This window comes from Eumetopias jubatus, unplaced genomic scaffold (assembly GCF_037043125.1).
Source record: "Eumetopias jubatus isolate StellerSeaLion01/CBP00866 unplaced genomic scaffold, mEumJub1_p1.0 scaffold_14, whole genome shotgun sequence".
NCBI classification, from domain to species: domain Eukaryota; kingdom Metazoa; phylum Chordata; class Mammalia; order Carnivora; family Otariidae; genus Eumetopias; species Eumetopias jubatus.
The window spans coordinates 101,992,344-102,008,890 of NW_028274820.1; the positions used below are offsets into that span (position 1 = coordinate 101,992,344).

The 16,547-nt window shown below is 44.2% G+C and overlaps 1 protein-coding gene across 3 annotated transcripts in view; it reads left to right on the plus strand.

Moving 5' to 3' along the window:
* Positions 1 to 692: 692 nt before the first annotated feature.
* ZNF862 (zinc finger protein 862) overlaps positions 693 to 16,547 on the plus strand; it is a 35,814-nt gene continuing 19,959 nt past the window's right edge. The window contains exons 1-5 of one of the 3 annotated variants that reach the window (XM_028106301.2): positions 693 to 897; positions 3,281 to 3,476; positions 11,003 to 11,114; positions 12,921 to 13,025; positions 14,729 to 15,420. In XM_028106301.2, coding sequence (XP_027962102.1) covers positions 11,054 to 11,114; positions 12,921 to 13,025; positions 14,729 to 15,420 — 858 coding nt within the window. In that variant the 5' untranslated portion in view covers positions 693 to 897; positions 3,281 to 3,476; positions 11,003 to 11,053. Of the gene's footprint in view, positions 898 to 3,280; positions 3,477 to 11,002; positions 11,115 to 11,314; positions 11,389 to 12,920; positions 13,026 to 14,728; positions 15,421 to 16,547 lie in introns of those variants that run through there. The other 2 variants (XM_028106300.2, XM_028106302.2) reach the window with 2 other exon arrangements.

The following is a 16,547-nucleotide window of genomic DNA, read 5'->3' on the forward strand; positions in this document are numbered from 1 at the left end:
CTACCCCTTAATTCAGTTCAGGTGCCACTTCCTCAGGAAATCCTTGACTAACCATCCCGTAGATTCCCACAACCATACTCTAGACAGACAAAGTGTGCGTTAGTGGGGTCTTGTGCTTACCTCTTTCCTTGCACTTATGTCTTTATTTTATAGTTATCTGTTTCTGGTCAGTTTCCCCAATAGACTATAAGCTCCTCGAAGGCAAAGATTTGTTTCATTCAGCTGTGCATTCCCAAACCTTGCACAGTGCCTGGCACGGGGCAGGCAACCAACGACGCTTTTTGAATGAATGTTAAAAAAAAAAAAAATCCCTTCTAGATTAAATAAAATCTGAAACCTTCAAGGCTGACGCTGGCCCTAAAAGTGAGAGGGAACAGACACAAGATCAGGCATTCTCATAGCCCAAAGAAAACGATTTGCCATCAATGCAGGGTCTGGGAGAGCGTGGTGCGGGAGCGACCTAACAACCACGGTCCTCCAGCTAGGCGGGAAGGGCGGAGAGCGAGCTGCTCGGCGTCCAATCAAGGCCCCGCATTTCGGGAGCCAATAGCGGTTTGAGAACCGCTTAACTAGGCGGGACTACGCTTCCCGTGATGCCCCGCCGTCTAGGGCCAGGCGGCTGCCGTAAAGCGGTTCGCTCGGTACGGCGCTAGTCCCAGCCGCTCGCCTCTCCCGGCCCAGGGAGCGCTGCCGCTCTCCCGACGAGAGAGAGCGAGCTCCTGGCGGTGCGCGCTCCCCGTCCGGGCGCCCTGCCCCCTGGGGGCCCCGGTCCCCAAGGTGGTCGCGGCGGCGGCATCTTCAGGCCAGGCCGCGGGGGGAGGGGGCGGACTGGAGGCAGTGGCGGGGTCAGCACCGGCCACCGCAAGCGGGGCCATGGAGCCCAGGGAGTCGGGGAAGGTAGGCCTGGAAGGGCCCTGGGGCCGCCCTCTCCCCTCCGGTAGATCCCTGACCTGGGCTCCGGCGAGGCGGGCGGTACGGGCGGAGTCCCCACTGATGAGCCAGCCTTGCAGGGAAGGACTCGCCCGCTCGCCCGCCACCTCTTTCCTCCACTCGGGCGGCCTTCTCCCCGCGGGTGTCGCAGGGAGGAGCGAACGCACCGGCCCCGACGCCCCGCGCGGCCTCCTTGTCCCCCCCGCCCCTCCCGCTGGCCGAGCCGTCCTCTGCCCAGTGGCCCGCTCGGTTGATGCTGGGGTGGGTGACCCCGCTCAGTGTAATGATGTAAAGGTGCTTCCTGTTTTCCCACACCTCCGTCGGGAGTTTCGAAGAGGCCCAGCGTGTTTTAAGGCTGGTTAAGACCGAAGTGGAAGCCAAGGGGTAGGGGTTACGGAGAGGCAGGGTAAGGGTTTGGCCCTGACTGCATAGATCCCCCTTCCCAAGAAAGGGCTGAGAAGAAAAAGAGAAGGCATCTGGCGTATTTCCTGCCCACTTAGAGTTGCTAGCTTATCTACTTCGTGTAGTAGTGGAATCGCCTGGAAGCATATTCCATAAACTTCCTTCAGGCTTGGGGCAGGAGGCTGTGAGCTGGAAGAAAAGGTGGGAGAAAGTGCTTGACGGTAGAGTGAAGTGGGTTTGACAAGATTGCCAGAGCTCAGAGGCAGTGTCAAAAGACCATTTTGGTTGTAGGCATTTGATCTGGAGACAGTGGCAGCCTCTTGGGGCCAAGATCTTTCTGGATGTTCTTTGCTGCCTGCTTCCAGTTCTTGAGGATTGCTTCTTTGGCGCGAAGGGAATTCCTTCCACCTATTTTCAAGTGTGTATTGAGTCTCTCAAAAAAAAAGAAGAAAAAAAAGTTAATAAACATGTGATCAGTGGTTTAGTGTGAGGGAGATGGTGGAATACAGGATAAACATGAAGTGACCACATTCCCCGAGTTCTTCCCACAGATCTGACTTCAATAACTAGGACAAGCCTGGAAGGGTTGTCCCATAGACAAAAGAGAGAAAGGATAATGAGATTATTATTCACGCTGTAGCTTCTCCTGAAAAGGCTGGGAAGGACTGAGTTAACAAGAGAGTTACCCCTTACTTAAGCCTCTCTTCCACACTCCCTTCCCTTCACAAGCTACAGGGATGCATTTAACAGTTGAAACAACCAAAGTAAACAGTCTAAGACAAATAAAGCTCAACGGAACCTAACTAAAAGGTGAACTGTGTGCCAGCCTCATGTTAAGCACTACAGGGGATATCAAAGAAGTAAAGGAAATGGCCCTTGCTCTCAGGTAATATCCCCGGATTCGTTTCGACTGAACCAAGTTTTGGGAGCAAAATGTAATGGGGAAGAAGGATCATAAGCAATTGGCATTGAAAATTGGAATTAGTAATTTGAGGTTGATTTCAAGCTATTCCGTTTAGTTGCAGGCTTTCTTAGCTTTTGTTATCACATTTTATTTTTTGTTTTTGGGAGAGAGAGAGAGAGAGAGAGAGAATTATGTGGGAGAGGGGCAAAGGCAGAGGGAGAAAGAATCTTAAGCAGGCTCCATGTGCATAGCCCCATGCAGGGCTTGATGACCCTCAGATCATGACTTAAGCTGAAATCAAGAGTCAGTTGTTTAATTGTCTGAGCCATCCAGGTACCCCTAGGCTTTCTTGGCTTTTAATGGGAGAAGAGAGAAATGTAAACATTTTGGGAGGTAGGGGAGAGATTTGATGTCATCTTTAGGCCCAACCACTAATTGAAAACCCTGGAGACTGGAACTTTCACTCTAGATTCTAATCTTGATTTCGGGGTGTCTCAAAAAGATGCTCACCCTTCCACAGTGTGTCAGTTTCCTAACCTGGGAAATTAGAAGGTTATCCAAAGATGAAATAAACTGATTGAAAAACAAACTGGCAGTGTTAGATCTCTTGCAAATGAGTGGCAGCAACTAGACTGGGTAGAATGTCTGTGCTATTCTAAAGTCCCCTTGTGAGTGTGTGTGTGTGCGTGTGAGTGTGTGTGTGTGTGTGTGTGTGTGTGTGTGTATATATATACACACATGTTTGGCTCAAGCCTGGGAGACTGGGGGTCCACTTGAGGTAGTGGCTTGGTCTATTATTAGTATCTTCCTTTGGTGCTATTTTGTGATATTTATTAACTAAAAGCAGTCTTGGCCTGTTGGATTGGGTGTGGGGTATCTTGCTTGCCATTGGCAGAATAATGGATAGAAGTCAAAGACTTGCCCCCATCACTCTATCCCATTATCCTGTTTTATTTTCTTCCCAGCCCTTATTACTATGTAAGATTCTCACATTTATTTATTTATTTACATGTGTGCTGACTTTGCTCTCTGCTATATCCCCAGCTAGGACAATGGAGCCGCATCTGGCATTTCCTAAGTTCTCAGTATTTTTGGAATGAATGACTCATAAAATAGCATCATTCCAGGAGCCCTTCTGCTACAGGGTGTGAATGCTCTGAAGAACACTGCAGTCTGACACCTCCTGTGCCCTCTGGGAGACATTTGATTTTTGGTGCTGCCAAATAGGAGTATTTATTGTGTATGTATTTACTGCCTCCGCATTTCTGGTTCCTACCCCCTCTGGCTTTTCCATGGAAGTGGTCATTCTGATCTCATTTTTCTCTGGGCCCAGTTCCATTATTGCACTTATATCATTGATGCCTGTCACCTCCTGATAGATTTTAATCTCCTTAACAATAGTGGTTTTGTTTTCCATGTCTTAGGATCACCATGCACCAAGCACGTGAGAAACAATAATAAATGTATGTTGCATGAAGTAATTAAGTGCCTATGAAAAACTTTCTGCATAATGTGGTAGGGGTAGGTGATGGTGAAGAGGTTATAAAATAAGCCAATCAGCATTGGCTTCCCGAGTACCTCCAGCTCCGTGAGGGATGCAAAGGCTTCCTTGCTCAGGGGAAGGAGAAATGCATAGATCAGGTGGTTAGGAAATCCCTCGTGAAAGAGATGGAAGGTGAATAAGACCCTGATGAGTGGGTAGACTAAGTAGGTAGGGGGAAATAGGCAGAGTCAGGGAATCTAAAGGTTGGGTGTGTAGAGGGAAGAAAGGTGCAAGATATGTTAAGTGATTGCAATTACACTAATCTATCTGCAATAGAGATTCCAGGTGGGGCATTACGTAGAGCTAAAGTTAGGAAGGTGGGTTAGGTTCAGATCGAGGGAACTTGGTTCTGGCCTTTGTCAGAGTTCTGCCCTATAGACAGTGGGAACCACTAAAATAGAACATCCAGAGATATTCTTTGCTTTATATATAGATAAGAAATTGCTCTTAATTCAAGATTTGTGTTTTCTTTACATTGGAATCAGGCTCTTGCCACATATTGGTTAAAAGGGAAATACCAGTTAGGACAGTCACTCTTGTTGGGAAGACACTTCTTTATTATCTAAGCATTCAGTCCTGCCCATACTCTTCATCCTTGTGGATGCTAAAGCTAAAGTGATGGATCTCTTGGCTTTCATTATAAGCCCACCTGTTCCCTCAGGAAGAAGAGGGGGGTGGGCATGAATAGGGAGTCCTGCTTGTCCTTGGTCACAAGTTTAACCTGCCCCAGTCGGAACAGCTTGCTTGCTAGTCCTGGTGTACAGTAATCATCCTGGGATCTGCCTTCAGTGTAATCTCAAATGTTCTCTTCCCCTCCCCCATGTTTGCTCTCCTTAGCCCATTTCTTTTTTTTTCTTTCAGATTTTTTTTTTAAATTTATTTATTTGACAGAGAGAGAGACAGCGAGAGTGGGAACACAAGCAGGAAGAGTGGGAAAGGGAGAAGCAGGCTTCCCGCTGAGCAGAGAGCCTGATGCGGGGCTCCATCCCAGGACCCTGAGCTGAAGGCAGATGCCTAACGACTGAGCCACCCAGGCGCCCCTCCGTAGCCCATTTCTTATGTGTACCCCTTTCCTGTCTGACTGCCTCGTTTAGTGGAGCCCATCTTCCAGCAGGATTTTGGAAATATAATCACATTTTGCTTTGGAAGACACTCTAAGAGCAAATAGTTATTTAAAACATACATATTTGGCAGGGACAATTCTATTTTTTTAAATTTTATTATTGAAATATAGTTGCTATACAATGTTATATTTGTTTCAGGTGTACAAACATAGTGATTGGAAAATTCTATACGTTACTCAGTGCTCACTGCAAGTGAGGTTACCATCTGCCACCACACAACATCGTTAAATATTATTGACTATATTCCCCATTCTGTATTGTTCATCCCCATGTCTTACTTATTTTATTACTGGAAGTTTGTACCTCTTAATCCCTTTCACTTATTTCTCCCACCACCATCCCTCTGGCAACTATCAGTTTGTTCTCTGTGTTTATGAGCCTGTTTCAGTTTTTTTGTTAATTTGTTTTGTTTCTTAGATTCCACATATAAATTAAGTCATATTCTATTCGTCTTTTTTGTCTGACTTATTTCACTTAGCATAATACCTTCTAGGTCCATCCGTGTTGTCACAATGGCAAGATCTCATTCTTCTTTATGGCTGAGCAATATATATATAAAACATCTTCATCCATTCATCTATCAATGGATACGGGTTGCTTCCATATCTTGGCTATTGTAAATAATGCTTTAATAAGCATGGGGGTGCATATATCTTTTTGAATTAGTACTTTTGCTTTCTTTGGGTTAATACCCAATAGTGGAATTATGGATCATATAGTATTTCCCCAATTTTTTGAGGACCCCACCCATACTGTTTTCCACAGTGGCTGCACCGATTTACATTCCTACCAACAGTGCATGAGTGTTCTCTTTTCTTTATATCCTCACCAGTACTTGTTATTTCTTGTCTTTTTTTTTTTAAGATTTTTAAATTTTTAAGTAGTCTCTACACCCAGTGTGGGGCTCGAACCCACAACCCCGGGATCAAGAGTCATATGCTCTACTGACTGAGCCAGCCAGGTGCCCGTGTTATTTCTTGTCTTTTTGGTATTAGCCATTCTGACTGGTGTGAGGTGATATTTCATTATGGTTTGATTTGTATTTCCCTGATGATGAGTGATGTTGAACATATTTTCATGTGCCTGTTGGCCATCTATATGTCTTCTTTGGAAAAATGTCTATCCAAATCCTCTGTGCATTTTTTGATCAGATTTTTTTTGGTGTTTACTTGTGTAAGTTCTTTATGTATTTTGGATATTAACCAGATATATCATTTACAAATATCTTCTCCCATTCAGTAGGTTGCCTTTTTGTTTTGTTGATGGTTTCCTCGGTGTGCAAAAGCTTTTTATTTTGGTATGGTCCCAATAGTTTATTTTTGCTTTTACTTCCCTTGCCTGAGGAGACATCTGTAAATATGTTGCTAAGGTTGATGTCCAAGAGATTACTGCCTATGTTTTGTCTTAGGAGTTTTATTATGATTTCAGTTCTCATGTTTAGGTCTTTTATCCATTTTGAAGTTTTTTGTGTATTGTGTAAGAAAGTGGTCCAGTTTCATTCTTTTGCATGTAGTTGTCCAGTTTTCCCAGCACCATTTATTGAAAAGTCTGTCTTTTCCCCATTATATATACTTGCCTCCTTTGTCATAAGTTAATTGACCATATATGAGAAGGTTTGCTTCTGGGCTGTCTGTCCTGTTCTGTTGATCTATGTGTCTATTTTTGTGCCAGTACCATACTGTTTAGATTACTATAGCTTTGTAATATATCTTTATCTTGAAATCTGGGATTGTGATACCTCCAACTTTCATCTTTTTTCTCAAGATTGCTTTGGTTATTTGAGGTCTTCGAGGTCTTTTGTGATTCCATACAAATTTTAGCATTATTTGTTCTAGTTCTATGAAAAGTGCTGGTGGTTTCTTTCTTTTTTTTTCTTTTCTTTTCTTTTCTTACGTTACGTTAGTCACCATACATTACATCATTAGTTTTTGATGTAGTGTTCCGTGATTCATTATTTGCATATAACACCCAGTGCTCCATTCAATACGTGCCCTCCTTAATAGCCATCACCGGGCTAACCCATCCCCCAACCCTCTCCCCTCTAAAACCCTCAGTTTGTTTCTCAGAGTCCATAGTCTCTCATAGTTCGTCTCTCCCTCCGATTTCTCCCCCTTCATTTTCCCCTTCCTACTATCTTCTTTTTCTTTTTTTTTTAAACATATAATGTATTATTTGTTTCAGAGGTACAGGTCTGTGATTCATCAGTCTTACACAATTCACAGCGCTCACCATAGCACATACCGTCCCCAATGTCCGTCACCCAGCCACCCCATCCCTCCCACCCCCACCACTCCAGCAACCCTCAGTTTGTTTCCTGAGATTAAGAATTCCTCGTATCAGTGAGACCATATGATACTTGTCTTTCTCTGATTGACTTATTTAGCTTAGCATAATACCCTCTAGTTCCAGCCACGTCATTGCAAATGACAAGATTTCAGGTTTTTTTGATGGCTGCATAATATTCCATTGTATATATATTCCACATCTTCTTTATCCATTCGTCTGTTGATGGACATCTTGGCTCTTTCCATAGTTTGGCTATTGTGGACATTGCTGTTATAAACATTTGGGTGCACGTACCCCTTCAGATCACTACATTTGTATCTTTGGGGTAAATATCCAGTAGTGCAGTTGCTGGGTCATAGGGTAGCTCTGTTTTCAACTTTTTGAGGAACCTCCATACTGTTTTCCAGAGTGGCTGCAGTGCTGGTGGTTTCTTGATATGGATTACACTGAATCTGTAGATTGCTTTGGGTATTATGGACATTTTAACAATATTGATTCTTTCAATCCATGAGCATGGTATTATCTTTCCGTTTGTGTGTGTGTGTGTGTGTGTGTGTGTGTTGTCTTCATTTCTTTCATCAATGCCTTATAGTTTTCTATTCCTAAGTATTTTATTTTATTTTTTTGGTTCAATTGTAAATGGAATTGTTTTCATAATTTCTCTTCTACTTTGTTATTAGTGTAGAGAAATGCAACAGATTTCTGTATATTAATTTTGTATCCTGCAACTTCACAGAATTCATTTATTAGTTCTAATAGCTTTTTGGTGGAATCTTTAGGGTTTTCTATGTGTAGTATCATGTCATCTGCAAATAGTGACAGCTTTACTTCCTCCTTACCAACTTGGATGCCTTTATTTCTTTTTCTTGTCTGATTGCTGCAGCTAGGACTTCTGGTACTACATTGAACAACAGTGGTAAAAGTGGACATCCTTGACTTGTTTCTGATCTTAGAGGAAAAGCTTTCAGTTTTTCATCACTGAATATGATGTTAACTGTGGGTTTTTCATATAAGGCCTTTATTATGTTGAGGTATGTTCCCTCTAAACCTACTTTGTTGAGAGTTTTTATCACGAATGGATGTTTATTTTATCAAACGCTTTTTATGCATCTATTCAGATGATATGACTTTCAGCCCTCCTTTTGTTATTGTGATGTATCACACTGATTGATTTGTGACTATATAACCATCCTTGCATCTCTGGAATAGATCCCACTTGATTGTGGTGAGTGATGTTTTTTAATGTATTGTTGAATTTGGTTTGCTAATATTTGTTGAGGATTTTTGCCTATGTTGATCAGGCATATTGGCCTGTAGTTCTCTTTGTTTGTGGTGTCTTTGTCTGGTTTTGGTTAATGCTGGCCTCATAGAATGAATTGGGAGGTTTTCCTTCCTTTTCTATTTTTTAGAATTTTGAGAAGAATAGGTATTAACTCTTCTTTAAATGTTTGGTAGAATTCACCTGTGAAGCCATCGGGTCCTGGACTTTTGTTTATTGGGAGTTTTTTGATTACTGAATAAATTTCATTCCTAGTACTCAGTCTGTTCAAATTTTCTATTTCTTCCTGATTCAGTTTTGGAAGATTGTATGTTTCTAGGAATTTATCCATTTCTTCTAGGTTGTTCAATTGTTGACATATAATTTTTCATTGTATTCTCTTATAATTCTTTCTATTTCTGTGGTATCCATTGTTATTTCTCCTCTCTCATTTCTGATTTTATTTATTTGAGTCTTCTCTCTTTTTTTCCTGATGAGTTTGGCTGAAGGTTTATCAATTTTGTTTATCTTTTCAAAGAACCAGCTCTTGGTTTCATCGATCTTTTCTATTTTTTTTGTCTCTGTTTCATTTATTTTCACTCCAGTCTTAATAATTTCATTTCTTTGGGCTTTGTTTCTATTTCTTTTTCTAGTCCCTTTAGGCGTAAGTTTAGATTGTTTGAGATTTTTCTTGTTTCTTGAGGTAGGCCTGTATCGCTATAAACTTCCTCTTACACTGCTTTTGCTATGTCCCAAAGATTTTGGATCATTGTGTTTCCAAACCATTTTTATTTTAAAACTGTTCATTCATACATACTCATAGACAAAAGACTGGAAGGTTACATACCAAATGTCAATAGTACTTCTTGTTTTGGTAAGGGGGTTGTGGGTGATCTTAACACTTTTTTTCTGCTCACTGTCTAAATTTTCTGCAGTGAACATGTATTGACTCATAAGAAGAGTACTGGAATTATTATTTTAAGTATACAACTCAACAGTGACTGGTAAGAATTATCTGTATTGTTTTTCTCAAGAAGTTTCTACTGTTGAAGTTAAAATAGATATTTCATGTGCTTGAAATCTGACCATAAAGTTACAAGGTGATTTTAGACAAATATACTAGAACTTGTCATAGATGGAAAAGAAAGTGTCCCTTTCACAGTTGTCACTCTGGAAGGACTTCTACTTACCCCAAGATACTGTTTCCCAAAGATGTTGTTTTGCTTTGGCGGTGGGGAATTTATTTTTTGTTAATAATTTTATTTATTAGACTAGGTGATAAATGTTCATGGTATGAAATTAAAAGGATAAACAGAGCAATGGTTTCTATTTCCTTTTCTGGTTATTTCTTTTATAAGGGTTTGTTGCATGGCCACAGTAGCTTACCTCTCTGAGGCTATGATGATAGTTCTATTTTTGTAAAGTTTTCTTCTCCATGCCTCACGTTCATTTCCTCCGTTCCTGCCTGCTTCTTTCCCCTGCAACTGTCTGTTTTGGTCTCTTCAGCCCTGTGAGAGACTTTCCTCAGATGTCTGGTAGTCAAGCTGTTAGCTAACACTTAATAGTCAGAAACCCAAATTCTAACTGGAAGCTCTGAGCCCATGGAAGGGGGGCTTGTCAGTGCAGAGCCGTGCAGGGGAGTCTGGACAGTCTTTTGTTGGAGAACAGCGTCCCACCCAACCCCTTCTTATGGTCTCAGCCTTACTGCCTTCACTCCCAGGGTGGGGGTTCTTGGTGCTGCAGACCCTGAGCCTTTTTGGGATTTTCTGGCATAAATTGGGTTGTTTCTTAATTTGTCTGCTGCTGGGTGAGGATTTGATTTTCTTGGATCTGCTAAGTTATTTTTCACGTGCTTTTCAGTTCCCCAAATCGTTACTTTTGTCCTCTTGTTTTGTTTCCCACCCTGGCGGGGATTTTGCTTTGAAGTGTTTTGGTGGGGAGGGTATCTTCTAAATTCACAGGAAGGATACAAAATTCAGTGTACTTGTTCAATCTGCCATCTTATTCCAGTGCTCCTCAAAATATTTCCTGAACCCCATACCGTTTTTTGGCAGAACAGAGCCACTTTACAAGCCCCATGGGATATAGTTCTCCACTCTAAAGCTTCGTCTATCTTGATCACTGATTTCATTGACAGACATAGTTCTGAATGACTTTCAGCTGTTTCTAGGAATCAGATACATCCTCCTTACCAGGTTCAAGATTTTGTACAAGAATTGCCATAAGTTGTTGCTGAGGCCCCGGCTGAGAAGTGCTGCGTACTGGGGCAGGCAAAGAGCATGTTAGGGAAAGGATAATGGAATTCCTGAGTCAGCCTTCTTGATGACTCCCATTTCGGTGTGTGACCCTTCCTAGAAGAGAGTCATTCCCACTGTGATTTGGACCCAGGAGGTGAGAGAGGTGGGGTGTAGGTCTTATATGGAGATGGACAATGCCCCTCCCCCAACCTGATAGGTTCCCAGAGTATAGGTGCCCTCAAGTGGTCATGAACACAGGAGTGGAAGGCTAATCTAAGGAGGAAGTTGGTGCTTAGCTGGTGTCATTTTTCCCTCCAGGCTCCTGTGACGTTTGATGACATCACCGTATACTTGCTTCAGGAAGAATGGATGCTGCTGAGTCAGCAACAGAGGGAGATCTGTGGTTCTGACAAGCTGGTGGCACCACTAGGTATGGGTTCCTTTTCACTTTCCTGCCACCTGAATCTAGATCAGCATTCCAGATTGTATTCAACTATGACACACTTGAGAATTTTCTGGACTCCTACCATTTTTTTTTTCAGATCTGTTTACATTATTCATCTGCTCAGTCCCATATGTAACTTAACTGCACGTGGATTCACATCCCACCCTTTCTCTTCTCCCCTTCAGTTGACCAAGAGAAGTGGGGAAGTCGGGCATGTCAAGACTGGACCTTGATGCCTCACCATATCACAGGGTGCCAGGTGGGAAGCCCCACCTGTGGTCTGTGGAGCTGCAGGATGGATTTTGTTTCAGGTGCCCATAGGGCCCTGGGAGGTAGTGAGTGGTGGTAGAAACAGGATCATCTGGTATGTGGGAATCTGCTCTCAGTCCCAGCCTCCACCACGTGACACTGGGGTGCCTTCGACCAAACCCTTTCACTTTTTTTTTTTTAAGACTTTATTTAGAGAGAGAGAGTGTGCGTGTGCAAGGAGAGGGAGAGAGAGAACCTCCGGCTGACTCCATGCTGAGCGCAGAGCCCAACGCCAGGCTTGATCCCACAACCCTGAGATCATGACCTGAGCCAAAACAGAGTCAGATGCTTAACGAACTGAGCCACCCAGGTGCCCCAAACCCTCTCACTTTTTAAGCCTTGGTTTCCTTCAGAGGGCTGTCGTAGAGGCGTAATGAGGTAAAACAACTTCAAACTTGGTGCCCATGTAGGTATTTTTCATCTTTTCCGTTTTCTGAGGGTCTTTTCTCTGCTTCTGTGGGTAGACTTTCAGTACCATGGACAGAAGTGATCGTCATTCCGCTGTGGGTACAGCATATGTACTATTTTCTCAGTTCACCTTGATGACCACCTGCTGTGCCTTTCTCTTCTTGTCATGTTGGCCCCTGTCCAAGGCTAATGGGAGCAACAGTCTCAGCTCTCTGTGGGTGGAGGGATTGCAGCTGGGTTGGGTCTTCTCCCATGCCTGCCAAAACCAGTTTGAAAACTTCTGGTTCTTTTAAACCAGGAGTTGCAGAGTAGCAGCTCATGGGCCTTTTTTTTTTTTTTTGGCTTTCATCACTTTTTTTTTTTTTTTTGGCTTTCATCACTTTTGCTTGGTTTCTTTACAATTAAAAAAAATTTTTTTTAAGTTCATTTAAGTAATCTCTACATCTAACGTGGGGCTTGAACTCACGACCCTGAGATCAAGAGCCACATGCTCTTCTGACTGAGCCAGCCAGGTGCCTCAGTTTCTTTACAGTATTTAATAAGTTGTCAATATTTAACCCCTGGGAACTTTCACATGGAATTATGATTTCCGGTTTTTCTTGAAAAGCAGGACAGTCTGGCTATGCTGACCCTGAGTTCTGAGTTCCACATGGTGGCCTCCCCCTGGGGGGGGGGGAGCAGCGGCTGCCCCCACACACAGGTCACCACAGCCTCCTCATCTGGCCTGGTTTCCTCAGTTATGTTATTGGTCTGACCCCTCTCAGCATTTGAGTTTATGAGCCTCTGTTCTGAACCACTAGTTTTCATACCTTTTCAGCCTCAAAAGGGGCACAGAGCCTTGTTTGTGCCTCTCCTTGCATTCACTCAGACCCCCATTCTTTTGGGGACCTCATGGATATCTGAGTTTCTGTCTGAGTTTCCAAACCACCGTGCTAAAGCATCGAGATTCCTACCTGTGTCCTTGACCAATTATTTTACAGTGCGGGGAGGATGTCCCAGGTAGACCCTTCCTTAATGTTGTGATGTGACCTGGATCCAAGACTTCATAAGTGCCTCTCTCTGTTCCTGACTCAGGACCGACTATTGCCAACCCAGAGCTGTTCTATAAGTTTGAGCAAGGGCCAGAGCCATGGCTAGGAAATGTCCAGGGCCAGAGGAATGTTCTGAGCCACCACCCAGGTAAGTGTGGATCCGCACGGGAGGAGGGGTGCTAGCTGGAGAGAGGGAGCAGAAAGATGGGCACCAGAGCTCCTGTCTCATCCTTGGCCTCTCCCTGTTCTCTGCCAACTCACTCACACGCATGCTGTCCTTCCCCAGCCACCACCTTATCTGAAATATGCACATCTCCCTCAACATCGTCCTCCAACTTCTCCATCTCCCTTTATTTTATTTCTTCCTGAGAGTATATGTTGATTTTTAATTCTATATGCTAAGTTCCATGGAGACATGACTTTGTCTTGTTGACTCCTATAGTCCCATTGGTCTCATTGCTGAGACCAATGTCTGGCGTACGGCAGTTGCATGATAAATAATCACTGAATGAATGGACAGATGTTTGTTAAGTTCTAGGGATTTATCTTGGCTTTTCTCCTCTGAGAAGCCTGTCCTGTTGAGGGACTGGCTTGGCTAGAGTCAGGCCAGGTGACATCTTGTCATTGGATGAGATGGTTGAGTGGAGCAGCCCCCACTGTAGGAGAAAAGGGAGGACAGCTCTTACGGGAGCTGACTCACAGGCATCTGCTCTTCCCCGTGATCTGTCTCAGAGGGACCACATGGAGCCCAAGACTTCAGAGATACTAATTTATTTTGTTTTCCAATGCTTGGCTCTTTTAAAAAAATGTTTTATTTATTTATTTGACAGAGAGAACGCACATGCACAAGCAGGGGGAATGGCAGGCAGAAGAGAGGGAGAAGCAGGCTCCCTGCTGAGCAGGGAGCCCAGTGTGGGGCTCCATCCCAGGACCCTGGGATCATGACCTGAGCCGAAGGCAGACCGACTGAGCCACCCAGGCACCCCCAATGCTTGGCTCTTAATTTTGACCCGGCTTTCTCTTTATTAGCCATTTTGTGCTCCTGAGTTGGCTACAATTAGAGCAAATACCATTGAGTCCTTGGCCACTGGGCATGTGCACTTACGTTGATGCACAAGAAATGGCTGTGGAGGAGTTTAGAGCGTCTAAGCTGCATTTCAACTTAGGAGTGAATAAAGAAATTTCTAGTTTAACTTGAGGAGGAAAATCTTAGTTCATGAGAGTTGTTGCCTCTTTGGAAGGGCTGTGGTGTGAGAGTGGACTTGTGTTTCTCTGAAGGGCTGAAGTAGAGACCCTGGGTGGAAGTCACTTAAAAGTGGAGCACAGCTTAAGGCAAACTCTGGGGACCAAAACCATCTGCCCAGGAGGTGGTAGGCCGTACCCTTGCCCGAAAGATACGTGAGCAAAGTGCAAATGCCTGTCTGGCAGGGGCACCGGAGAAGGGGATTCCTGCTGAGGATGGAGTTGCAGGATTTGGCTTTAATTATCTTCTTTAACCGACATTTTATTAAGTTCAGCGTTCTTATCCATAAATAAGTTGGAACTCCTGAAGATGGTTCCACTATCTTAGGTTGCAGAGATGAAACTGTAGAGATCTTTTTGGCCAGGCGTATCTGCCCTTTAAACTTCAAAAAGGGGGAGATGCTTAAAGCTCACTTGATTGTCTTCTGGGTCAGGTGAGGTGGGCCTGGGGAGCTGGGGGTCTGAACGAAGAGAATTCCAAGTAGAGCCTGGGCCACTCTTGTGTGTGATTTCCAGCTCTCATATTTGCTACACCGAGAGGCCCATGAGGTGCAGTGGCTCTAACTATAGGATTTCTGAGCAAATTCCATTGGTCTCTTTTCTCTAAAGGGAAAAACAAGATGGGCTGCATGGAAGAAAGGGACTCACGAAGTCCTGCCAGAGAAGCCGGACTAGATCTGCCCCCACAGAAGAAAGCCTGTCTTTCCCACTTCAGCACAGAGCATGGCAACATTGAGGTAGACTGTACAGGGAAAAGCAAAAAACCCTTGAAGCCCCGCTCTATCCAGAAGTCTTGGTTTGCGCAGTTCCCATGGCTGGTCATGAATGAGGAGCAGACGGCTCTCTTTTGCTCTGCTTGCCGCGAATACCCATCTGTCAGGGACAAACGGTCAAGATTAATAGAAGGTTATACAGGACCATTCAAGGTGGAGACTCTCAAATACCACGCCAAGAGCAAAGCTCACCTGTTCTGCGTCAATGCCTTGGCAGCACGGGACCCCATCTGGGCGGACCGTTTCCAAAGCGTCCGAGAGGAATCTGGAGATGTCCTGGCCAGCCCTGAGCACCTCTTTACGGCAGACTATCCCATATTGTACCCCCCGGGGCCTCTGGGAGCCTACGATAACATGGCCCAGCTCCTGCCCAGCCCAAGAGCTGACCTGGAGGACCCTGGGGGGAATGGAGCATTTCCTACATTGTATCTAGACTGCATTTCTGAGTTGAGGGAAAAAGAAACTGATGATACCCACAGGTCATCAGATGTCAACATTTTGGGTGATGCTGCTGAACCCGGTGGCCAGGTAATGTGTTTGTAATGATTGCTGTGTCTCAAGGGGAAGGATTCCATCCTAGCAACAACACGTGTCGCATGACGATGATGGGAAAATTATAATAGCCATACCTGCTGCAAACATTATAATGTTCTAGACCCTAACATGCTTACGGTGCACTAGGCATTGTTTTATGTGCTTTACTAATGTTACCTCATTAATTAATTTATTTAAAGATTTTCTTTCTTTATTTTAGAAAGAGAGAGCATGCCTGGGGGGAGGAGCAGAGGGAGAGGGAGAGAGAATCTCAAGCAGACTCCCTGCTGAGCATGGAGCCTGATGCGGGGCTTGATCTTACCACTCTGAGATCATGACCTGAGCCAAAAACAAGAGTCAGCCATTAACCAACTGAGCCACCCAGGCACCCTGTGTTATTTATTTAAGACAACAGCCCTATTATTTTCATCTCCTTTCGCAAATAACAGAACACAATTAGTGGGACAGAACGTTCCAACCTCTGATACAAAGAAAACTTCTTAAGTTCAGGATGATAACCTTTATCCAGAATCGAAAACAGTCACAGAACTCAGTAAATAATACGTGACCACAGAACAACCACAGAGCTCTTAAATAATTAATTTCTAAAATGTTTTTAACTTTAACTTCAGAATTATGCAGCAGCATTAAACACTGCAGAATTTCCTCACACGCGTTGTTTTATGTAATGTTTTTGATGCTGCTCTGAGGCTGGTGGAGCAAGTCCTATTAACTTGTCTTGTTGGGAGGACACACAGCGTGGGGGGACTGACCTGGCCAGAGCCCGAGGGCTCATGGTGCACCTACGCCGGAGCATGGCCACCAGCCGGCGGCGCCCCCCCTCCACTCCCTGCGCACGCGCACGTGGGCCCGGAAGCTCCAGCGCTCACCTCGTGGGTACCTTGTAAGTTCCTAGTTCTTTGCAAAGGTGGCTGTAAGGAACCTGTGTGAACTGGAATTTTGAGTAACGAGATCCTTCACCATTTCTCAACTATTTCATATAAGCAAGATTTTACTAGAAACCATTTTGAGTACCCCTCGGGTATTCCCATGAGAATAGCTCAGCTGTTCCTCAGACCTCACATCATAAGGGCCCAGCCAAAGTTAGTAAGCTTGAATTT